This window comes from Phaethon lepturus, unplaced genomic scaffold (assembly GCF_000687285.1).
Source record: "Phaethon lepturus isolate BGI_N335 unplaced genomic scaffold, ASM68728v1 scaffold3772, whole genome shotgun sequence".
Taxonomy (NCBI): domain Eukaryota; kingdom Metazoa; phylum Chordata; class Aves; order Phaethontiformes; family Phaethontidae; genus Phaethon; species Phaethon lepturus.
This window is the reverse complement of record NW_010523938.1, coordinates 1,893-26,476: the sequence shown is the minus strand read 5'-3', so window position 1 is coordinate 26,476 and position 24,584 is coordinate 1,893. Positions and strand designations below refer to the sequence as shown.

General features: G+C 41.3%; 1 protein-coding gene across 1 annotated transcript in view; it reads left to right on the top strand.

The window, feature by feature from the left end:
- Positions 1 to 16,216, top strand: part of F5 (coagulation factor V (proaccelerin, labile factor)) — a 33,784-nt gene extending 17,568 nt beyond the window's left edge. Inside the window, exons 13-25 of the mRNA XM_010282262.1 lie at positions 417 to 2,352; positions 4,204 to 4,369; positions 5,563 to 5,799; positions 6,270 to 6,480; positions 7,505 to 7,684; positions 9,385 to 9,501; positions 9,958 to 10,029; positions 11,138 to 11,232; positions 12,864 to 13,019; positions 13,856 to 14,000; positions 14,157 to 14,305; positions 15,084 to 15,266; positions 16,028 to 16,216. Of these exons, the coding sequence (XP_010280564.1) occupies positions 417 to 2,352; positions 4,204 to 4,369; positions 5,563 to 5,799; positions 6,270 to 6,480; positions 7,505 to 7,684; positions 9,385 to 9,501; positions 9,958 to 10,029; positions 11,138 to 11,232; positions 12,864 to 13,019; positions 13,856 to 14,000; positions 14,157 to 14,305; positions 15,084 to 15,266; positions 16,028 to 16,216 (3,836 nt within the window). The remainder of the gene's footprint in view (positions 1 to 416; positions 2,353 to 4,203; positions 4,370 to 5,562; positions 5,800 to 6,269; positions 6,481 to 7,504; positions 7,685 to 9,384; positions 9,502 to 9,957; positions 10,030 to 11,137; positions 11,233 to 12,863; positions 13,020 to 13,855; positions 14,001 to 14,156; positions 14,306 to 15,083; positions 15,267 to 16,027) is intronic.
- The last annotated feature ends 8,368 nt before the right edge of the window (positions 16,217 to 24,584 follow it).

Here is a 24,584-nt window from a genome sequence, read left to right as displayed (position 1 = left end):
TTGCCTCAAACACATTTGTTCTGTTCAGAATGCTGTACCTGTGTGGCGATGCATACAACACTAAGGACAGGACAAAACGAAAACTGTATCTCAAAAGATCCTAATCTTAGATCCTTTGTATTGCTGCTTTTATCCATCCCTTTCATGTCTTATGTTTGGACTCAGGTCCTAGGTATAGCTTAACCTGTGGAGAAGAGCTCTAGCTCTTAGCACATATAAATAAATACACTTATTATTTATTTACATTTATTAATTATTTTTCATTGCAATGAGAGTTCCCAGAAATCCCAGATGAGGGTTAGCACTCTGCTGTAGCAGGTGCTGTAGAAGCAACTTGCCCTGACCGCTTAAATGATAGGCAATGTCCACTCTTGTAACTGCTGCATATTAGAAAAACACTTCTATTTCAATTGCAGGTACTTGGCTTTTAGCGTCCTGGGGTACCCCAGAGATGAGTTACGGCATGAGGCTGAGATTCAGAGATGCCAGATGTGACGATGAGGAAGATTACATGTTTGATGTTGTGGATTTCACTTACACCAAGACTGATAAAAAGGCTGTTTCCGCCTCAGTTGAAGATGTGCAGGGAGAAGGAGATAAGGAGGATTTGGATTATCAGGATTACCTAGCTTCTTTTTACTCCATCCGAAGCTCAAGGAAGGCAACAGGCAATGAAGAAAAACAAAACCTTACGGCACTGGCCTGGGAACAGTATGAAAGCACTGATGCCACGAGTTCTGAGGTGGCAGCTGCCTCAGGTCTGACAGCTATAAATAGTAGTGAATCCACAAACACCTATAAGTTCTTAGAAACTCCTATCACTCCTCTTCCCCCCGTCGAGGCTGAAACATTCCAGTCAAATCACACATCAGTCACAGCAGAAGAGGACTTATTTTTAGCTAGCACAAGTGATGGAAAGGCTGACTTGGTGTTTGAGGATAGAAGCCAAACCAATTATGAAACAGATCGTGGAAACGTATCTGCAGGTGAACACTTGCTGAGCAATGGGGAAGGCCAAATGAATGTTGCAGAAGATCTTCCAACTGATGGAAAGGACAGTACACTTTTTTCAGAAAACCATCAAGAGGAAAGCACAGGAAGAGGAACTTATAACATTAATAGTAAAAGGAAAAGACGAAACTCACTGGCCATTAAGTTTTACTCTGTTCAAAAGATGAATGCCCTTCTAAATCATGTACGAAATAAAAATGTCTCATTTTCTGACAAGACGAGTGTACCTCATTCTGTGCATCATGCAGAGAACACATCCGATACAGCCATGGTGGAAACTGGCCAGCTTCCAAATGATTATGATGATGAATTGGAAGAGGAGGAAACGAAGACGGAAAATACCATGCATGCAGTTAACTTGACACTTGCTTTGGATCTCATTGTAGGAGATGGGTCTAATGGATCCAACCTCTCTGAACCCAAGCAATCCAAAGATAAACAAGCAGACACTTTTTCTTTAGATCATACATTAGGCAATATAAGCCCTAATTCCAGCCCTGCACTAGTGAAGAACTTACTAGAAGCATCATTGCCCAGGGCTGGGAAATATTCATCTAAAATGACAAATGAGGAATGGAATTTGGTGTCTGCAAAGGGGAGTCTGGGCTTAGAGGCAAATTTAGATAAATCTGTTAGTCGTAAGTTAAATCGTCGTGGCAGAAATGGTACAACATTCATAAATAAGAAGCATATGAAGAAGTATCAAGGGTTCTCACATCTAGTGGGAGAAAAACAGAAAGGGAGCCCCATGTACCCAGCTCTGAAAGGAAAGGAGGGGAACAACAATGGTACTTTGAGTACATCTGGAACCTTCATCAAGATCCGAAGGAAAAAAAAGGAGTATCCACAAATGACCCACTTGCTGAGCCCAAGGAGTAAAAAGCCCCCCAAAATCACCGATTCTGTGGCAGGGTTTGGCCGTACGCTGTTTCTGGGTGAGACCAACCACTCAGCACTGCCATGTTGCACTAACACCACAGGGGCACCCAGTGAGGCCAACCACACAGTGGATCTGAGTAGAGCCAGGCATGAAGAGTCACTAAATTACACACTCACCCCACGGCAGCTTAAGCCATTGATCACAATTGGGCTTCCCCAAGAAAATGGAGACTACGAATATGTTACGGAAAGATCTTACAGTGAGGAAACATCAGGTGGTGAATACGAATACCATTATGTGAGCTTTGATGACCCATACATGACAGACCCCAAAGTGAACATCAACGAACAGCGTAACCCAGAGGGCATTGCTGAACATTACCTGCGTAGCAAAGGGAATGAGCGGAGATACTATATTGCAGCTCAAGAGGTCTGCTGGGACTATGCAGGATATAAAAAAAGGTTTGGCTAAATCATTTGCTTTCATTTTGCACACCATCCTGATACATACTAGCCAAATGTTGATTCACATGGTGATAAACTTAAGAGCATCTGTAATGTGCAATGTGATTTCCAATGCTTCAGTTGCAGAACCCTAAGAATTTTCCATGGGAGACTGGGACCTCCCCTAGAATGTCATAGAGAGAGAAGTTACTATAATCAAGAGCAACACAACCAAGAACCTTCCTTTTTTTTTCCTTTTTTTTTCTTAATCCCCTTTTGTAGACTTACTAGAAACCCTCTTTAAGACAGAAGTTGAAAAACCCACTGTAAGAGGTCAAGAGGGAAACTTCCAGTTAGTTTTGTTATACTTGAATGTCCTGTTTTACTTCCTCCTTGAGTTCTTGGATTCTGTAGTAGAGACAGGATAGAGACATCCTTGTACAAAGTCTTTCCAGGAATGTAATGGTCTAACTGATATAATATAGACAGTTTCTAGCACTAGCAAAAAGTGGTTCTGGGGTCTCAGTTCTCTTTTGTAAAATGGGATAATAGCACTTTAGAACTTAACAAGACTGCAGTACTGAAAAATGCAAAGTGATTAACCACACTGGTGACTATCTTATACTTAAAGTAAAAATAAAGCTGCGTGAATTATTGCCTGGTTGTTCCTACTGTTTAGAGAAATCAGAAGGTGACTGAATCACAAACCCTAACACTGAGGGGTTTTCTTACATTTTCACAGACCGGCCACTATGCCACAGCAAAGAGTGACTTGAGAGAAACTCTGTACTAAAAATTAATTTTCTTCATTCATACAAATTCGAATCAGTGCTCACCTTATGATGTGTAGAATTCCTAGTCACTTTTCATCAAAAAGCTGAACCTTGTGGCCCTTGAAAATGAACAAGACCAAAACTGGCACAACTTCAGTTTTTTATCAAAAACAGGAGCAAGAAAATTTTCATTATACGAAGTTCAGCTCCAAACATATACTATTTTTCAAATTGAATTTACATTTTATTTGATTGATTCCACACACACACACCTTTTTAGTATTCTCCAGGTTTACTCCTGCCTCATCTCAGTCCATATAAATGGCACTTGCAAAACTGGCAGAAACCACAGACAGTATCTTTGTGCACTTGCAAAATAAAGAAATCCTTATGCTCGGAGCTCTGTATAGATCTCCCTAGTGGGGTTCGTCCTTAGTTGGTGTGAGGTGCATAGTTCCGATAAAGTTAACAGAGCCCATGGCATATACCGTCTCAGTGTGGTGAAGAGCTGAAAACCAGCCTTTCTTCCTACTAGATGACTTCGGTTCAGCTTCTATTTTTTGCAGAACTGATAATGAGGCAAGGTTTATAGGGAATGATAATGTTTTATCAGAACAATAGCATTTTGGTGCTTCTATTTAAGATCTGAAGAATGGTTCGAATGCCTGAAAGCTTATTTTTTTTGTTACCAGTTCTGTGTTGTAAAATGCAGATATAATAGAATGTGTTTCTGTTAGCTTTCCAGAGAAGGTGCATCTGTGAGACCGTAAGGTATGGGTGGTAGACTTACTGCACACTGAGCTAAGCTCTGATTCAGATTATTAAGGCTAATGGTAAAAAGGAAAATAGAGCTCAGGGTTTTCAGAGTTGGAGTTTTTCAGTGATGGCTGACCAAATCTTTGAAGGGTCTCATATACAACTGTAGAACTAGAATTGCTTAAACATTGCAAGTCATGAGTTTCAGTATCATCTGACATTTATTTATGTGTGTATTCTTTATGTTCTAAAATATTCCTGCTCTATGGGTGCTCAGATTCCATCAAAGCTATTATTTCTGATTCACTGTGTGGGTTTTTAATTGGGGATTTCCTTTCAGTACAATGATGAATGACAAAACCTGTAAAGACGGCACCACACGTAAGGTGATTTTCCAAAGCTATACAGACAGTACCTTTACAACTCTTCAGGATGAAGACGAATATAAAGAACACCTTGGCATCCTGGGGCCAGTTATCCGGGCTGAAGTGGACGATGTTATCCTAGTAGGTCAATGTTTTGAATATGTGTGCAGGTTAAGATTCTTATGGTGCTTACAGTGTGACATAGAATGGGTCTAAAAATACCACAATTTTTTACAAGATGATGGGAAACAGTTTTCAAAGCTAGAAATTGCAGTGTAGACATACAAGCAGAGAGATGTGTTTCTTTGAAACACATCCTTTTTCTCTCCTATCCACTTCTGGTTTTCATTCTTATGTTTCCCAACGTGAAATACTAGCTTACCAGTCTAATGTAAAATGAGATTTAAGTTAAACATTAAAGAAATATTACGTTTTTTAAACCCAGATTGCACTGAAAATAATACTTTTTATATGTAAAGTGAGCTGCTTAATTTTTTTTAGGAAATTAGTAAATTTGAATTCAAGGAGAATATATATATTTTTGTCCAAAAAGTGTATTTTCTTATGAAAATTTTTGCTGTAAATGGGTTGGTTAGTTCCAATGCAAACAACAAGGATGGAGAGGAACTGTATCCCTGGTGACATAGCGGTATATTTGCATTAGGAAGCACATTGCTGTAGGGTTTCCCTTCTTTCATCCTTCTTCATCCAGTCTTCCAACACACAGGAATGAGCTTAGATGGGGAGAGGAGACCTCGCTGCTTTCTGCTTATTTCAGTAGGAGTAGTGCGCAGCAGGAACATGTTGAGCTACGTTTAAAAAACAAGAGTAAGAGAAGAAAGAGGCTATTTTAGGTTGGGAGCATCATTCTCTAAGGAGAGGTAAACATGTAATCTCCCTATCCTCGTGCTTCTCTGGGACAAGTGAGAAGCAGTGATTTCAGTGAGAGTGATACATACAGAGGTCTAATGTTACTCTTTTGTGCCCTTCTTTAGTGTGACCGTGCAGCAAAGCATAAGAGGTAGAAAGTCCCCATTTCCCTGCTTGCTGTAACTGGGCATATCCAGGTGTGAAGGGCAGCAATAGAAGTCCTAGGAACCTAGACTCAGTGGAAGATGGGGAGTTAGACTCATGCTTTCTACTTCTTAATTAACTCTGCATGGAGATGTCAGAAGCTATCTCTGCCAGCTTTGCCATGCACAACATAGCCTGTAATCATTATACAAATCTTGAGCCTGTTTTGGGGTCCTGGGAATGTATGGTGTGGGGACTTCTGGTCTAGGCTTGAATTTGCTGAACAGAATCTATTTCTTCTTTTTATTTTTTTTTTTTAGGTTCATTTTAAGAATCTGGCATCCAGACCATATTCCCTCCATGCTCATGGACTGCTCTATGAAAAGTCATCTGAGGGAAGCATTTATGATGATGAATCTACTGCTTGGTTTAAGGAAGATGACGAAGTTCAGCCAAATAACAGCTATATATATGTATGGTATGCAAACAGGCGATCAGGACCGGTGCAGTCAGGAGCAGCTTGCCGGTCCTGGATCTACTACTCTGATTTAAATCTGGTAAGGAAATCAGAATAGAAGTGGTAGTGTTGCTGGGGTTGATCACAGGATCACAGAAACATTTATGTTGCAAGGGATTCACTAGAGATCATCATCTGCAACTCAAGCAGGGTCAGCTAGAGTAGGTTGTCCAGGACTGTCCAGTTGGGTTTTGAGCATCTTCAAATGATGTTACTCTGTGGCTGTGGAAATGTAAGCTGCAGAACACATTTTGGATAGCTGTTCATCCTTTTGGGCCTGATGTTCCTATCTGACATTTGATCTCTTACACTCAGTTAAAAGAGGATATAAGCTGTCGAAGAATTCAAATTGGGGAACTCTTTGGTAGACTGAGCAGGGGAAGGTAAAGATACAAGGCAACAGGAATTCTGGCCTCTGCTTTATAATTTTTAGAGCCTGATGCATTTCTACATAATGCTATGGGTTTTTGACATCTTTGGGGAAATTAATATGAGTTGTTTACCTTCTAGGAGAAAGATATTCACTCTGGTTTGATTGGGCCAATACTGATCTGTCAGAAAGGAACCTTCAGTAAGTCAAACAGCAGCAGAACATCGACCCGAGACTTTTTCTTGCTTTTTATGGTCTTCGATGAAGAGAAAAGTTGGTACTTCGATAAATGTGCTAGAAGGCCTTGTACTGATAATACACAAGAAATGCAGCAATGCCACAAATTCTATGGTACTTATTCCATTTTATTAAGTATTCAGTTTATTGGGATAGAAGGAAAAGTGTTGGGGAAGGTATCTCAGCTCACAGTGCCTTTGAACATGCATAAATCCTATATGCTAATTATGTGAATGTTTTTTTGTTGTTCTCAGTTGTACCCATAATATGTTTGAGTTTTTTTAATTTTTTTACATATTTTATATGTGAAGATTAGCATTGACTGGAAACTTTATTAAAATTAAGAAAGGACATACTAGACTGAAACTTTCAACAGAAAACTTCTCTCACACTCACATACATCTACCTCCCATATTTAAAAAAAAAAAAACCACAACCTCTTTTCAGTAAGAAGCTAATACCCTGAAAACTTTTTCAAGAAATTTAAAAATATTATAACAATTTGACAAATCAGCTAGTTCTACTGAAGAATTCAAAGCAGCTGTAAGACAGCCATTCATATACCTCTCTGTAGATACAGAGAGTTTAGTCACAGAATTAAGTGGCTGACTGTTCAAAGGTAACCCTTTTTTCTCTTTGAAATAATGGTCAGTAATGAAAGTCTATGTTTCTGTCTTTGAAAATTTGATGCTTGTGTGCTGTAAGTGACCATGTTTGAAAAAGGCATGTTGAGAAGTAGAATTTGCCTTTTGAAAATGTGGACTATAAAATCAGTTATTAATTGAAGATGTCAGTTGTGACTATGGCTGTGGAAATGAAAACTACAGAACACGTTTTGGATAGCTGTCCTTATTTTTTGGCCCTGATGTTCCCATCTGATCTTTAATCTCTTACACCTCCTTGTTCCCCTGGCTGCCATGTCTTGCAAGCAAACTGTGCTCAAACCCTCTGGTGAGGTCCCTGGATTTTCTGAACTGATGTACGTAGACTATAAAGTGTGTAGCACTTCGAATTGGAAAAAGTGGTGTTTTTCCCAAATGCATTACTTCATTAAATACTTTACTCATTTTAACTACAATCTAGCACTTTGAGACCTGTTTTGTGAGCATTTTTCCTTACTAGCATTTTTTTTTTCCAGCCATTAATGGGATCACCTACCATTTGCAAGGTTTGAGGATGTATGAAGGTGAACTGGTCCGATGGCATTTGCTGAATATGGGTGGGCCAAAAGACATTCATGTTGTTCATTTTCATGGACAGACCTTCGTAGAACAAGGCGAGCCAAAGCATCAGCTTGGTACATACACGCTCCTTCCAGGTAAGTATGACAGCAGATGTAAGTTCTAAGGGGTGGTCGGTGCAATCTGTCATCGTCATCATCATAGCAATATAAAGGTGAACAGAAGTTGGCGCTGGGCACAGTAGGAAAGAGTTTGAGAACGCTAACCGTTCATTTGCCTATGATTGTCAGGAGGAAAATCATCACTGTGCACCTCACTTAATGCTGTGGGAGGGGGAAAATAAAGATAACATTGCGGTCCTGTAAAATTGGAAATATAAGTTAAGGTACAGACAAAACTTAAATGCCTGGACAAATGTCTTCCTCTCAGACGAGACGGGATATATATGGAGAAGGAATAGCAGTATGGTCTGCAGCACTACCTTCTCTTTTGCGCTTTCCTTGCCATTCACCAAGTATGTGAGGATGAGCGGGTCTCCCTCTGTTAGATCTCCCTTGTCCTATCTGCAAAGTGCTGGGCTTGGCTTTGGAAGGTGCCCAACAGTAAAGATCTGTATTGGAAAAAGAAAGTCAGTAGGATAGTGTCAGCTACTCCTTGTAGAGTATCTCCTTGTGAGATGACAACTGTACAGCAGCACAGCCATCCTGCTCACGTGTCCTCAGGCTTCAGTACTGCGGAAGTCTCACTGATGTTTGCTCGGAAAGACTATTGGTATCTGGCTCAGTATGGTGAGGGTTTATTTTTATAGTATCAAGAAGAGAAAGAACAAGTGTGAGCCCTACGAGAATTCTTATGTCCAGGAAGAAAGAAAATAGGCTAAAAGCATTCATTCAGCCACAGGATATACTCCTTTGCCCATCACTGTCAGCAGTGCGAGTGTGCGATAACAGGACTTACGAAGCCTGTATTGCGAGCTACAAGTGTTTAAAAAAATAAAAAAACCAAAAAAAACCCGACCAACCAAAAACAACCAAACACCCCCCTCCCCACCTCAAAAAAAAAAAAAGGGAAACAAGGATATCAAAATAATTCAATTGGCTTGGAATAATAGGAGTTTATTTTGGTGAACATTAGGTGGTTTATTCACTGTTTAAGCTTTTTAAGGTGATGTTTTTCACTATGACATCTACATATGTTTTTGTTTAAATGGGAACCAGAATGATCATGTCTGCACTAACTAGGAATATAAGAAAGGCGGTGAAGCATGTACTGTGCTTTCTAAAAAGTGCAACAAACAGCCTAAACCATATCTGCTTCCTGCTCAATCTTTGGCCCTCCTGGGGCTTGCAGAAAGTGAGGGGATGGCCCATACATCTGATTCTCCTACATCTACTGTTGGCTTCTTTACATCCTTTCTTTACGTTACTTCAACAACGCACTGGGGCAGTAGGAGTGAGAACTATAATCAGCACCACAAAGTTAACATCCCTGCGTTATGTAATAAACTTAATAGCGCTGCTCGTTAAATGGCTCAGCACCGTACTTAATGTGCCAATATCTGCTCTTACATACAGGCATCCAAGGTTTTGTGCTTCGCACCAGCAGCAATAGCTAGGTTTTGATCTGGTCACTTAATTCCAATCTCAGTGTCCATCTGAAACTTCCTAAGAAAAAAGGGATTGAGATGGCGGTAGTTATTGCTCTGTCTGTAATGTGTAGCAGGTTATTTAATTTTTCTCAATTAAGTCAGGACGATCTTTGGTTTAACATCCAGCCTCACTAACATCAATCTTACAATGCTAACGTTTCTGATACGTTTCTCTTCCATTTTTTCAAGGCTCATTTAGAACAATTGAAATGAAACCACAGAGACCTGGCTGGTGGCTTTTAGACACTGAAGTGGGGGAATATCAGCAAGCAGGAATGCAGGCATCCTATTTGGTTATAGAGAAAGGTACTGAACTAAGATGTTTTGTATCTGGGGGGGTCAAGCTGTAAAGTCCTCTCAACCCTTTCAGGATCACTAAAAATAAATTTGGGAGGGTGTTCTGCAAAAACCCAAAGTAGATTCTCTGTGCTTTTCAAGGAGGGGGTGTAGTGGTTGCTGTAAATCTATTCTAGAAGAAAAAATGTTTACTCTCTAGCATACTAGCTTTGAATTATTTAGCATACTACTTTGATTCCTTTAGCTTAGTAGATTTGAATTTGAAGTTTCTTCACAGTGACCAGTGCATCAATCTGCTGAGAGAAATTGTAGGGATTAATTTAGCCTTCTCTGGAAAGAGAGTGGTGATGTTACAGTATTACTAAGAATTGTTCTGAATGACGCTGTCTTAGAAGATTCCACCAGAACATATACTGGAATAGCCCTCCTTTTCTTTAACAACAAATTTAACTGTGCTCTCTTTAGAGTGCAGGATTCCAATGGGTCTAGCAAGTGGAGTTGTTCTCGATTCACAAATCAGCGCTTCACATCATGTAGGTGAGTTGAAAAGGTCCAGGCATGCTCCTCAATGTCCGCAGCCAGGTATTGCAGTTCCATACTCTTGTGGCATCTCATGATACGTCATACAAGATCAGTACAGCAGTGAATCAACTGTCAGGTTAAAAAGCTCTCCAGTGATGCAAGCAGAGACTGTGAGCTGTACCAGGTTGCCCTCATCACTGTGTTTTAAGTGTCACAGGTCTATTGTCAGTATCACAAGTCTAAGAGTCAGCCAGTCCTCTGTGGCCTGCTGGATGACCTGGAACAAATACAGCTTTATCTTCTTGTCCTTTGGGGTTCCCTGCTTGAAAACCAACAGCAAGTGATCAAAAAGCTTTTGAGATTGGCACGTGGTATGAAATGTGAAAGGACAAAGTGTATCTCTTATGAAAGATTTGGGAACCTGGCATCCAGAGCAATGACAGAGTCTTTATCAAGTTTATCAAATTTATCAAGTTTATTCCTGGTATAAAAGTGGGATCATTTGATAGAGAAATTGATAAAATTTTACAAATCAAGGTAAACAGGTTACACAAAAGTGCAGGAACACACATCCTTTCCCTCAAAAATAACAAATAAATTATTTTGGAAAACTGATTCTTATGTGTATTTAATTTTCTTTCTTCATTTGCCACCACAGTGCTAAGATGCCTTGAAAGCCGCATTGTTTCCTCTTCCAAATGTTTCCTTTTCCATATGAAACATGCTGTTTCATATCAGTTGTTAACATGGAAACCTCCTTATGCAGAGGGAAGCTGTCTGCTGTGAATGTAGAGCACATTTTGTGTCTGATCCTGCTGGTGGCCAAAACTTGTTTAGCAAACTCTAGACCCTGTTTCCAAATCAGTAGACAGTACGTTACATAAGAGGCTGTTATTTTTAAAGTCATTCTGCCAACTAGAAAACTTTGCAGGGTAACAGCTGACTTTCAGTTGCTGACCATGTCCAAATTAGATTATGGTTTTAGTCTATTGGTTAGGGTTTTTTCTCAGGACAGATTGGAAAGGAACTGAAGGACTCAACATCAGTACCTAGTTAGAGCCTCTGTTTATTTTTTTTCAGCGCCTCTCTTTAAATTCTTGCTTTATTCATATTTTCTGTCTAGACTATTGGGAACCTAAGTTAGCCCGATTAAACAATTCTGGAACATACAATGCTTGGAGCACTATAATGAAAAAAGAACAACTCCCTTGGATCCAGGTATGGTTGGTATAACATGTGCTTGACCATCATTGAGCCTGGGTATGGCCATACAATCCTGTGTTGTGATTTTCCTGCAACCTCTTTTAAAAGGTCAAGCTGCTCCTGTTCTTGCTGAGAAAACTGCTGGGGAAGACTGAAAAGATACACCAAGCTTGATTGGTGATACCATAAACTGCCCACCTCCCTTGGAGAAAAGCAGTCTTTACTGCTGTTGAGGCCCATTGACTGAACAGTTACCCTCACAATTTAGACTGTAACTGTTTTGTAGGCAAATGGAGTCGTTCTTTCCATTACTTTCTTTTTTCCTTCCTCTGTCTACCTAAGAGTTCATATTTATATTTGTGTATGTTTGTCAGGTGATCATTTGAAGTGTAGTCTCAAACATTGCCTCGGAGAGTTTTGTGTGTGTTTATTTTGGATGCTTCCATGTCCAACTCGACATAGCACAGTGTGGCTTCACAGGGAAATTTAGCTTATAATTATGCCTTCAAGTACTATATCATTCAGTCACTTCACTTCTTCCACCTTTTTCTTCCATTCCAATCACTTTTGCAGCAGATAGCCAATTTGGACCCAAATTATTTCATACAAATCTCACTAAAATTGGCAGTTGAGAGAAAAGAAAGACTCAAACTAGTGTTGCAGTGTAAGTTCAACAGGTGGCTGTTATGCTTGGCTTGCTAACATTTGACATGCTAGCAAGTTAGTGGAGGTGAAGTAGGGGGAGAAGGTTGGGGGATCTGATGTGGAACTGGGAATAATGTCGGGAAGAGAAAGGATTTGATGGGGGCATGATAGTGAGAAGCTGAGGCTACTGCGGTAAAGCATAGAGAGATGTTGCAATAGGACAAGGGGTAATGGTTTTAAACTAAAAGAGGGTAGATTTAGACTAGATCAAAGGAAGACATTTTCTCACAATGAGGGTGGTGAAACTCTGGATCAGGTTGCCCAGAGAACGTGGTAGGCTCCCCATCACTGCAAACATTCGAGGTCAGGCTGGATGGGGCTCTAATCAACCTGATCTAGTTGAAGATGTCCCTGCTCATTGCAGGGGTTTGGACTAGATGACCTTTAAACATCCCTTCCAACCCAAATATTCTATGATTCTGTGATGTGGAGGACACATCCTGAAGAAGGAGTTTCACTGCTGATAAAATTAAATTGGCAAGATGTTCTTAAGTGCTAAGTTTTGGGATCTGGTATTGCAGGAATGGTGGCTTTTCAGCACTTCAGAATGTCATATCCCTTTTCTCAGCCTCTGTATCCAAAACTAGAGGCAGCTTATGAAAACGTGAGCCTTTAATTTCTCTGTACTCTTTTTTGCCTATCTGTAAAATGAGGATTGCAGGGTTCTGCCTAGCAGAGACACATACATTTTTGAGGTGTCTTTGTGGTGCTGTGCTGAACGCTATAAAATGGCCTCTGAAATTAAATGCACACACAAATAAATACACAAATTAAATGAGACAGCATTAATCTGGACTCTGGCATCTGCTTGTATTCCTCCTGAGAGTGTTAGTGTTGTGGGGTTTAAAATGCAGGGCTCGAAACTATTGTATAGATGCCAAAGAATGAAGTGGATTTCACTGTGCATTATTTGCTTTATAAACACTTTTTGCTGTTCCTAGGTGGACTTTCAAAGACAAGTTCTGTTAACCGGGATACAGACGCAGGGAGCCAAGCAGTTTTTGACGTCCTTGTACATCCAGAAGTTCTTTATTGTTTACAGCAAAGACAAACGGAAGTGGAGCACTTTCAAAGGAGACGGCTCTCCAGCACAAAAGGCCTGTACATGCCATAGGGGTTGCATCATCATTATGATGCATTGGGGTGACAGTTTTATGTTAAGAGATAGCGGAAAAAACAATGGCCTTCAGAGACTTAGTAATACATCTTGAGGCCCCAAAGGGCATTTACCAATCTAATGAAATTCAGACCAGAAGACAAATTGTAAGGTGAGGAACCTCCTAGAATGGGGTTGAGATTGTCCCTGTGACCTTGACTATATAGAGTCTGGCTTTCTCACAAGCATCTCTCCCTACTTCTATTTCCTAAGCCCATGTCAGCTTCTTGAAGCAAGCAGGAAGCTGCACTGAAAATCAGGCCCTACTTCATTTGCAACTAGGTCCTCCTTCCTCTCCCTCCCTTCCTGTTGTCACAACAGTTGAATGTTAAACTGCCTGAATTGCCTGCAGAAGACCTATGTAATAAGTGTGGCCATACCCTGGGAGAGGTTAGTTTTTTGTCCAGCCACTCCAGCTCTACCGATTACAGCTCCCTTCAGTTCACCTGGAGGTTTCTGTGATACAACTCCCAGACTGAAAACCTGTTGTCTCCTACCTCTCCTTTTGCCTCTTTACTAACGTCGTCTTACAGACTTATATAGCGCATAGAAACGGGTTGCTTATTTCAGCTGAGGCCTTCAGGCACTTCCAAATATGCTAAGAAGGGACCATGAAATATTTCAAGTTGCCTTGCAGTATAGGGCGTTCCATCACAGTGGGTGGGTCTAATGGCGTTAAAAAAGACTACTTTTGTAACAGAGCAGGTTTTCAGCATCCAAGCTTGTGTTTGCATTAAATCAATGATATGTGGATTTTTTTTTCCTTTTTTTTAATAGATTTTTGAAGGCAATTCCGATGCCTATGGGGTAAAGGAGAACATCATTGATCCCCCTATTATTGCTAGGTACGTCAGAGTCTACCCCACTGAGGCCTACAACAGACCTACTCTTCGCATGGAACTTCTGGGCTGTGAAGTAGATGGTAAGAATGGATCGTGTGCTGGTGTTTCCTTTCTGGCAATTTTTTTACTTACTACACTAAATGAAGCTAAAATTGTGGGTGTTCTCAATCCAGCATTGTTGCTTAGGCTGTGGCCACTTGGATGAACTGTAGATAACATGGTGCTTCTCTTAACAGGTTGCTCTTTGCCACTTGGAATGGAAAATGGAGAGATCAAGAACACCCAGATAACTGCCTCGTCTGTTAAGACATCCTGGTTTAACACATGGGACCCTTCACTTGCTCGTCTCAATCAGAAAGGAAAGATAAATGCATGGCGAGCCAAGGTAACAAGTGAAAAAGAGAGACGACAGCAAGACAGCTACAGTTAATAAATTTGTGCTGCCTGTCTGCTCATGCGCTTCCTGCACGCTGTGTCCAGCGCCAAGCGTGATAGGCTTCCTTCACAACTCTTTAGCCATCCTTTAGGAAGAAGGTCCTTCAACTCTTCCAGTAGAAAACTCGTTAAACTGCTGGCAACAGCAATGAAACCATATTTTGAGAGATGGATGGTGTCCTTTGGGCCAGAGCCTGCAGCACCTCCTGCAGAAACAGCCCTTGTAATTTCACGAGATGAATATAACTTGAATATTTGGCTCGTAGGGGTTAAAGAAACCCTTCCTGTCTTGGCTTATAGGCAGTGCAGCTTAATGGGTCTGGGAGTGGATGACTTTCAGCAAGGCATGTGAGCTTCTGTGTCTTCAAAATGGAGCTGTATTTCTTCACAAAGCACCTTGAGATTTGCTGTGAGCTACTGTTTTGTATAACTATTTGGTATTAGTATTATGTATTACATTTTAATACTGGAGATAAACCTGTGTTATTTTTTGTTATGTGTTGGGAATTAATGTAGCAACCTTACAACACCGAATACACCACCTGCAGTGAAGAGGAGAATTTTATGGGCCATGAAGAATGCGTGTGACTTTTGCCTTAGCTTTACTCTTCTGCAGTTCTTTGGTGCATTTTGATGCAGTTTTAGCTATCTTTAAACAGGATATTTTGCTTAGGCAAATACAGACATAGATATGTTTGCTAATAGACGACCCTTTTTATTAATTGTAGTTGAACAACAACCAACAGTGGCTGCAAATTGATCTCCTCACAATTAAGAAGATAACTGCTATTGCTACCCAGGGAGTCACATCCATATCTGCTGAATACTTTGTGAAAACCTATGTTATCCTATACAGCGACCAAGGCTCAGAGTGGAAATCCTATCTAGATGATTCAAGCTCAGTGGCAAAGGTATCATCCTCAGCTGACATAATTGTATCATTGCTTTGGTTTAGATGCTGAGCACAGTCAAGGCCCAAAGGCAGAACACCCAGCCAAAGAGATATTCTCCCAGGACTTTAAAATGCTAGGGAGCTGGGGTTACTACAGATAATGTCATAATATCCATCTGATTTTTATCATAGCCATTAACAGTAATAAAAGAAAATAACTCCAGATCCATTGAGAATGCAGTCAACATTGTGATAAAAGGAGCTGACACTATTTGTAAGTGAGGACATTTAATTAGAATGACAAATGGATTTCCTAAGGCCTCCTTTCAGTTTTTTTACTTCTGCCTTGATTTTATAGTGAAATTACTGTTAGTGAGCAGCTTTGCTGCAACAGAGCTGGGGAGCTCCAGATACCCACAGAGCAGACACAGTACTTTATATTGTTGCCCATACCACCTTACACCAACCTATCTGACAAGGGCTGAGGTGAAATAAGGAAAGTTTGGGTTTTTTTAGTCCATCCAAATTAGGATGGCAAACTTTGTAGTGTGTATGGAAACAGAGGCTGTTTAATTCATTCAGACTCAGATATTGCTGGCCTGAACTAGCTTTGACCCAGCTTTTTGGGGAAGAGACTGGATGTGGTCTTATGTAAAATCAGAAATGATTAGCCTGGATGGCTAATGCAACAGTTGGAACCATTTTAAAAAGAAAAAGCGGGGTGGTTTTTTTTTTTTTAACTGCTGCCTTTTAACTAATAGTATGTTTGTGTATTTGCAGGTTTTCTTGGGTAATGAAAACAGCAGTGGGCACGTCAAGCATTTCTTTAACCCACCCATCCTGTCCAGATTTATCCGCATTGTTCCAAGAAAATGGTATCATGGTATTGCCCTTCGGGTAGAACTCTATGGCTGTGATTTTGGTGGGGGTCTGGCTGTGAAAAGGACTGACAAGTCTGGGATCTCTTAACCTTTTGTCAATTGTCATGCAGAACAACGTATTTTTTTTCTAAAAACCTTTAAAACAATCATACTTAGTAGTTTGGATGTGTGCCTCCTCAAAGGACCTTAATGGTTTGCCAGCAACAATTGAGAGACATTTCTCTGGCAGATGTTTCATTCCTACAAATACACACTTTAGAAAACAGCTTCTTTTCTGTGGGAAGAAATAGCAGTCCCTTCTGACTTGTATTATCACTTCTTCGTTCTAACCAGTACTCTGTCTCACTTTTTACTTAATTTTAGGCTCTAAATCCCTAGGGATGGAGACTCTGGCCTTAATGCTGAGCCCTGATTATCTCCATTTTGTAATGCTTCTGCAGCACAGAGGAGGAATAGAAAGCTACAGCAGGAGGATGTTCTTCATACATAGGGCTGAGAGGGAAAACCAGTGCAGGTATGGAGCTGTGGTGCTGCATTCCAGTGATGCCTCAGTAAGAAATGATTGCAGGGCTGACCTCGCCTCTACATGGTCTTTCATCTACGCTGCGGCAGAGGTAGAACGCATCCCAGCATTGAGGCATGTGCAGCCCCTTCTCGGAGAATGTGGGTTCGCATTATCAATATGGTTCTTACATACCCAGCACACCTGAAATGCTGTGGATTTCACATAATGATTCATCTTCGGTGCACTGGCAGGGGGAGTCAGCAATATCTTTTTCCCAGAAATGAGAAGGGAAGTGATTTAACCTGGATTATGGTAGGTCATGGAATGGCCGTGGTAGAACCAAGGTGAGACTCCAGAACTCCTGACATTCAGTCCCATATAAACTTTTAGACCACGGGGAGGCGTTGAGAACTGTAGGTGTTCAGTGAGAATGCTGAACACCTGGTGGTGGCAGATGAGGGTTGGATGAAACTGGGCAATAGAAACATCTGCATCTTCTTTACTGATTAGCCCTGACAGTATTTTCACTAATGAAACTAATCTTGTGCATACAGCATACAGGGAATTTTTCCCTGGGTGACTACATCTAGCAAAAATGTATACACAATCCATGAAGTCATTAATCCAGCAGACTTCTAGCTAAGCTTTCAGGTAGTGTCTTTGTTTTCTATCCTGTAAATCACTTAATTGCAGAGCTTCCACTTTACCACGCTAGGTACCCTTTCAGCAGGGTGGATTTTCCAAAGTGGTTTGTCTTTGAACTTCATACAGTGTTAGCAAGTTATTTCAGTAGTTTTTCAATTCTTGTATCTTACAGACTATGCATGTCAAGCTGAAGGTATATAATGGGAGTGGGGGAAAAAAATATAAAAACTAAACAAATATTTTCTTTGTTTTTTTTTTTACTATGTCACAAAGTGGTGTCATTTTTCACTGGAAAATAAAGATAATATTGCAGCATGAAAAACATCAACAATTTATTTTGTGTGTTTGCCTTGACAGTATTACCTTGTCAATAATTAGTGAAATTTTGCATCATGAAAGTTAAATTTTCAGCTTGATGGGAAATTTCAGTGCTAATTAGAATTAATTTCAAATGGTGAAACTGTATGAATAATTGCTTCATCTTGAAAGATGAGTTTGTTAATATTTTGTAATGGTGCTTAATTTAGTTTTGTTTGATACAGGCATGAAATTGCAATACAAGCCATATTCACTAAAAAAAAAAAAAATAAATGTAAGCTTTGGAGTCAGGTTTTACCCTACAAAACAGATAATAAATACTTGCTAGGACTATGATTGTGCGATACGTGCTAAACAATTTATGTTTACGAAGGCTGTGATCTTAAAGGTTCTACATAGGTAATTAGTTTATTTTTATATATATATATGATTCTATGTAAAGTTAGGCACTTGCAAAATTGATTGCAAGAGCATAACTCAATACATCTGCATCAGTTTTCCAAGTTGGAGATTCTGTTTCTACTTGCTAGTGGACAGGACTTTGGTCAGCTGGGATCAGCCGTCCTGGTTGCATCCCCTCCCAACTTCCCAACACACAAAACATCAACGTATTGTCAACCCTGTTTTAGGGTGTTGCGTTTTGGATTTGTGCCTATGGGCTGCTATGATGAAAATTAAGTCCGTAACGCTGGTGTTTCCATACGCCCGGTATAGCAGCACAGGAACCGCAGCAGCGCCCGGGCCCCGTGCCAGCCCAGGCACGTGGCCATTGCTATTAGCAAAATGTTCCCTGGCACAGCGGAGCGAGATGATAAAGGCTACAACAAACAGCAAAGCTCCAAAACAGCCGCTAACAAGCACTAGGCTCTAATAGAGAGTAAGGCAAGCAAGCACAGGACCTGGGCAATGAAGAGCTTAACAGCTATAAATTCCGCCTAGCGTGCTCTGATCAAATGCTGTTATCCCAAAGTCCTCTTGCCTCATGTTGGGCACCAAAAAGGGCTGTGGTGGGTCGACCCCAGCTGGCAGCTAAGCCCCCATCCAGTCAGTCGCTCATTCCCCCCAGCAGGCTGGGGGAGAGAAATGGAAGGGCAGGGTCTGGGGTGGGCCGCCCCCAGCTGCCAGCTAAGCCCCCATCCAGTCAGTCGCTCACTCCCCCCAGCAGGCTGGGGGAGAGAATTGGAAGGGCAAAAGCAAGAAAAACCTGGGTTGATATAAAGGCAGTTTAAGAAGTGAAGCAAAGCTGCAGGTGCAAGCAAAGCAAAGTAAGGACTTCACTCACCGTGTCCCAGCGGCTGGCGGGTGCTCAGCCCCCTCCTGGCAAGCAGGGCCTCAGCACCTGTAAGGTTACTGGGGAAGTACAAACTTGGAAGAGTTGTACAAACTGGAAGTACAAACTTTGGAAGTACACTTGGAAGAGTTACTCTGGGAAGACAAACACCATAACTCGGAACATCCCTCCCTTCTTCCCCATCTTCCTCCTCTTCCTTTCCCCCAGCTCGTACTGCTGACCACAGTGTTGCATGGTCTGGGATATCCCTTTGGTCAGCCGGGGGCAGCTGTCCCAGCTGTGTCCCCTCCCAGACCTTTGTGCAGCCCCAACCTGCTCGCTGGTGGGGCAGAGTGGGAAAAAGAAAAGGCCTCGGTGCTGTGCACACACTGTTCAGCAACAGCTAAAACATCCCTGTGTTATCAAGACTGTTTTAGTCACAGATCCAAAGCACGGCACTATACAGGCTGCTATGAAGAGAATTAACTCCATCCCAGCCAGACCAAGTACACAAAGTATTTCCAAATGCAAATGGGCAGTCAAATTCTTGGTCCACGTTTACAGCAACAAAGGTGTGAAATCATATCCGTACCGGATCTGCCCAACGGAAGGTAAGCTATGTTTGGTAGACAATCAAGAACTTTTATCAATTTCATGAAGCAACCAGCTCAGGTTAAATCTGCCAAGGATTTTGGAAATTTGTGGTTAAAACAGTCAAACTTGCACCATGTTAACACAGCATGGAATGAAATCCTGTGTATGCTGAAGTTATTTGCAAAATACAGGGAGCAAGAGTTCCTGCAGTTCTCAAAGTAAAGATGCATATCACAGCATGAAAGCTCCAAACGCAAGCTTTTTCGGACTGAGGGAGAAACATGGTGCCAGAGATCAGAGCATTCACATCTGGCCGATAATTCCTTCACTCAGGAATCTGAGTGGGTGCCTTCACACGGGCCTTTTCATGCAGAGATCCAAAGTTAACTCCTTTTAGCCTCAAACAGCATTATGATGAAGTTTCTGCCCTCTAATGCTCTTCCCAGCTTCCAGGAGGCCTCGGGGTGCCCGAGGCTGACCATCTGCAAGTGGTAGCGTATGGATAGCTGTGCACAAAGCCACATGTTTTCCTCACTACGTGCCACGAAGCGTTCCCTTTTGCTTTCCAGAGGTGGTAGCTGTACTTCTTCAAGCAGAGGTTGTGAAAGTGGTTGTGTCTGCTCTTGGATTGAAAGTGCGGTGGAACTTCCCGTAGAGACAGTTGAGCAGCTCTCGAGTAGCTACTGACAGCAGCCCTGCAGTAGTTTCTTCAGACCCTGATGCGTTAGCCTCGTATTCAGGCAGGTTTGTACAGACTGCCCTGTAAAGGCTAAAGCTGATTCGGGCAGGCTTATAGGAATCGGTAAGCACACCTCTTGCTTGTAGAGTAGATGCAACCTCCATTTTTGCTGTTTTTTCCGCTAGCAGTTCTAACCACAATGCCTGCACTGCAGGGGTAGCTGGCCTGGAGCTGAGCCAGCTCACCTTCAGTGAGGTTTCCAGGAGTTGGCAAACCTGGGGGTGCCCTCCATGCCACTGGCATAGCAAAGCTTAATGGGGACATAAAGTTGTATATTGCCCATGGATTAAAGTCAATGTAGATCACATTTCTGCGTTTCACTCTCTCAGAAACCTCCTGAGCTGTAGATCAAAATAGATGCAAAGGTGAATCTGGGCTTTGGGGCACTTTACACATTACAGGCATCAGTGAGCAGGCATGGCAAAAGTATGCTCATGTGAAGTGCCAGGAGAACTCTACAGACAAAGCATCAAGTGGGAATCTGATCAGGACTCCAGACAAATAGCCAACCTTTTGAGCACCCTCCAGCACACCCTGAAATGGCCATGAACACTGGTGGGTTGATCAGAATTTTAGGACTGTGTTAAGGGGCAAAACCAGGGCTTGCAACCTCACGAGGAGTGATGCTCAGGAGGTATCTTTCATGACAGGAAAAAATCTTTTGGACACATACCTGAGGGAGGCAGGTAAAGGCTATGCCCATGGCCACATATGTGCTAGGGAAGACTGTTTATTAATATGTTCCTATTTAGCACCATAGAAATGAGAGGCAACACTGTTCCGGGGTGACCAGCTGCTGTTTTGAGTCAGTCATTCCACTTAATCAGTACTGAATATTCCTCCTCTTGCTCTCCCTCCTATATTTTGTTTTGTATGTTTATCCATGCACATCATAACCAGTTTATCCACCTACACTTTCCTATCGTTGCTGTGCCCCGTCCTCCGTTTGTTTGTTACGCCCAGTACTTGCACCATGCTTTAATTACAATAAACTCCTCCAGGTAGGGACTCCATCTTCTTGAATGTTTGTACAGCACTCTCCAAAACAGGCCACGGGATCATTCTCAGGCTTCCTGCGCACATCTGTAACACCATTCCTAATGGGAGCAATACTATGTTAAACCCACTGTGACCCAGATATTTCTAAAAGCACCAGTTCAGACTGACCTGTGTGCTGCTACATTCAATGAAAGTACAGGGTATGTTTCTTCTAAGTCTACTTGATCCACTGCTTGCTTTTCGTCGTAACACCTGCTGTTGTACTCTCTTTTAGCACATCTCATATAAATTCGTCCACCAGTGTCTCCATCTGTAGCAGACTTAAGTGACTTTTCCATTTTTTTCCCATGTAGCTGACTGCAAAATATTTTTAAAATGTTACATCCGTAATGGGAATGTAAAGCGCTGTACAACATGATCCATCTTAGACCAAGAGTTAATCTGATATCCTGTGGCAAGCAATTCCACAAATTCAGCCGTAAATGCCTGATTTCCAATGGCTGTGTGCCCCAGCCTGCGTTGTGTCAAATGCAGAGCCTGCTATGGTGTGCCAGGCATAAGGGAAGCTCTCTGTCTGAGGCTTTCGACAGTAACCCTGCGCTTTGGAGAGATGGCTGCTGTTTGTCCGAAGGCTTCTGCACGTCTTGATAGCTTGGATTTTACACTAGCTTCTCTGTCAGCTGTGTTCCAGTAAACTGCAGTGCCACTTTTGTTTCCCCCCATGCACAGCTTTCAGGACTTACTTGGTTTACCAGTCTTGTTGAACGCAGGGTCTAGCATGGATGGAACTAGAGGTGATGAAGGCAGCGCTGGAGAAGGTACATGGTGGAATGTGTGGATGTCAAAGCATGGACTACAGGTAAAAACAGTGAAGTTTCAGAAAAATGAAAATGATGAATTTGTGTTGAACTAGAGTACCAAAATATCTTGGACTTCCAGGTTGTGTATAGTAAAATAGAAACAGAAAATAGCTCTGTCCATGCTACAGAGAACTGTTGCATTCTTTTAGCAAGGGACCTTTTCTTACAGGGCAAGGATAATTGATCAGATTATAGCAATATATTTATGAGGATGACTGCTGACCCTCCCTTTACCTCTCTAAAATACAAGACTACAACATATCCCTGAGAGTTTTCTTGCTCTCAAAAAGCTGGAATAGCTCCAAAACAGCTGTGGCATTCAAAGAATATCCTAGCAGAATTTATACATCTTTATTTTTTGAAGAGGGGAAGGAATTTTAAAGGAATTAAGAAAGGATCAAGAAGCTGATCCAATTCTGTTGTCTGTCTTAAAGCTTTTTTAAAACAGTAATTTACTAGTTGAGGTCCTAATATGGGAAAACACTGTATTCTTTCCCTCCAGTGAAATTGCCTTGTTCTATTGGTTTTGATGCCAGGGAAACACGTGCTCTGTGCTTGCAGGACAGGGCTATCCTCTTGAATTTGGGCTCACATTTACTCAACATGTGACATCTTAAAAGTCTGGAACTAACAAACCATTGGAGAGTAGGAAGTAACAGAAATGAAGGCATACTATCTGAATAAAGTAATCAATGCCAGAGCTTTTAAATTAACCCTTTGTGGCTGCATAATATTTGTAAGTCTCCTGTTCAAAGCCCCCAAACTACCGAAGGATCAGTTGAGGGGGGAACCAGAAGACACAGAACTTCAGGATTGTATCCAATCTTCTGTTCTTACAGATAGCTATAGATAAGCTTACAGATAGGCTTTGTTCTAAACTAATCATGCTTCATTTAAAAAATAATTTTTTTTTTTTTAATTCTCGCAACTTCTGTTTCATTCCAACATATATACTATTAACTATATACTAGTTAACAGAGTCTGCTTCCCCAAATTAATTACAATGGCCAAAATCATAAAAACAAAGAAATCAATTGCTGCCTTTTCTCACATTTATATACCTTTGTTTCTTCCATGCTCAGCAAAAGACAAATCTGGTTTACTCCCTCCTTCTGCAGAATTTCTGAGGAACTCTGAAGAACAGCTTCACAAGAGTACAGAAAGTTTTTAACTTACAGAAGCTTTTCTCCAAACAACTTGGCAAGACTTTAAAAGAACTTTTCTTGCATGTATATTTCATAAATTCCTCCACCATAAACGGCAGGCCAGAACTGGTTAACAATACTCTGGTGCATTTTTGGGTGAAACCTGTCAGAGTTTATGGTGTGGATGCGACCTTAAAACATTGTCGACTCTGAGACTGACATGTGCATTTAGATGAGTTGCTTGGATCTCATGCTGAATCAAGCATCCTCTTAGGGGTGATTTCACCCTAGATTCAGACAAAAAGGGATTCTTAGTCATTAGAACTAAGGAGAGCAGCAACAGTGCCCTGGTGTGATCCTTTTCTTCCAAAGTGCCAGCAGCAATTTCTGAGATTAATCTGAAAATCTGAAGAGTTCTGGGCAAGTACAGACAGGTTTCAAGCTTCCCTTGTGCAACAGAGGAGCAGGAAAGCACAGCCAGCATGTACCCTGGCCAGCAAGAGAACCTTCTAGTGTACCACAGCCCTGAGTTGTACGAAGGTGAGGCTTCTGATAAAGAGGTTGTTTGAGGAAACTCATACTCTCTGAAGGCAGTTCTGAGTGGTCGAGTAACCCAGCACAGAAGGTTTTGCCCAATAGTACTGCATGAGCTGTGTCGTTGTATAAAACGTTATTCTCTGGGAAATGTTCAGGAGATGTAGAAACCAGAGTTGTGTCTGTAAAGGGCAGCCATCACACAGTGCATCCATGCTGCAACTATCACTCAATCAGTTCAGATCACACGTGTGCAGGTGGTGCCTCTCTGGCAGACTTGCACTGTTGTGGTCTTGAAAGATTTTATCATTGTTTCCACGTAATTATTTATGTGGAAGTGTTCAGAATACGAGCAATCATTCAAATTGATCAAATCTTTCTGGTAAGAGAATGATTTTTCTGTGGAAAATGGTTTCATCCTGTGTGGACTCTAGTGATTTTCAAAACACTTTTCACATCACCTGTCTGGGAAGCTGGAAATGAACAAACATGTAGCTTTGGGATGAAACCAGTTGTTGTTTAATGCTAACATAAATTGTAAGGTTATTTTTGTTTTGGAATTAAGAAAAATACCATTGAAGAGTAGGCATTTTTCCCCTATCCCTATTTCTTTATTTTTAAACTTCATACTACTCCTTTTTCCCACAGAAAAAGGTGTGTGCTTGTTGAGAGAGGAAAAGAGCAGGGAAGACTAAGGAAAGAATGGGTGAGAAACCCTACTGTTCACAGCTTATGTCTTCCATCTTGGAAAAAAATATTGGAATTTTTTAGGTTTTTCTTTACTATGAAACACCTCTAACCTTACCTTACTTTTTCTAGTACAGTGGCAAGATGGAGAGAGAAAATG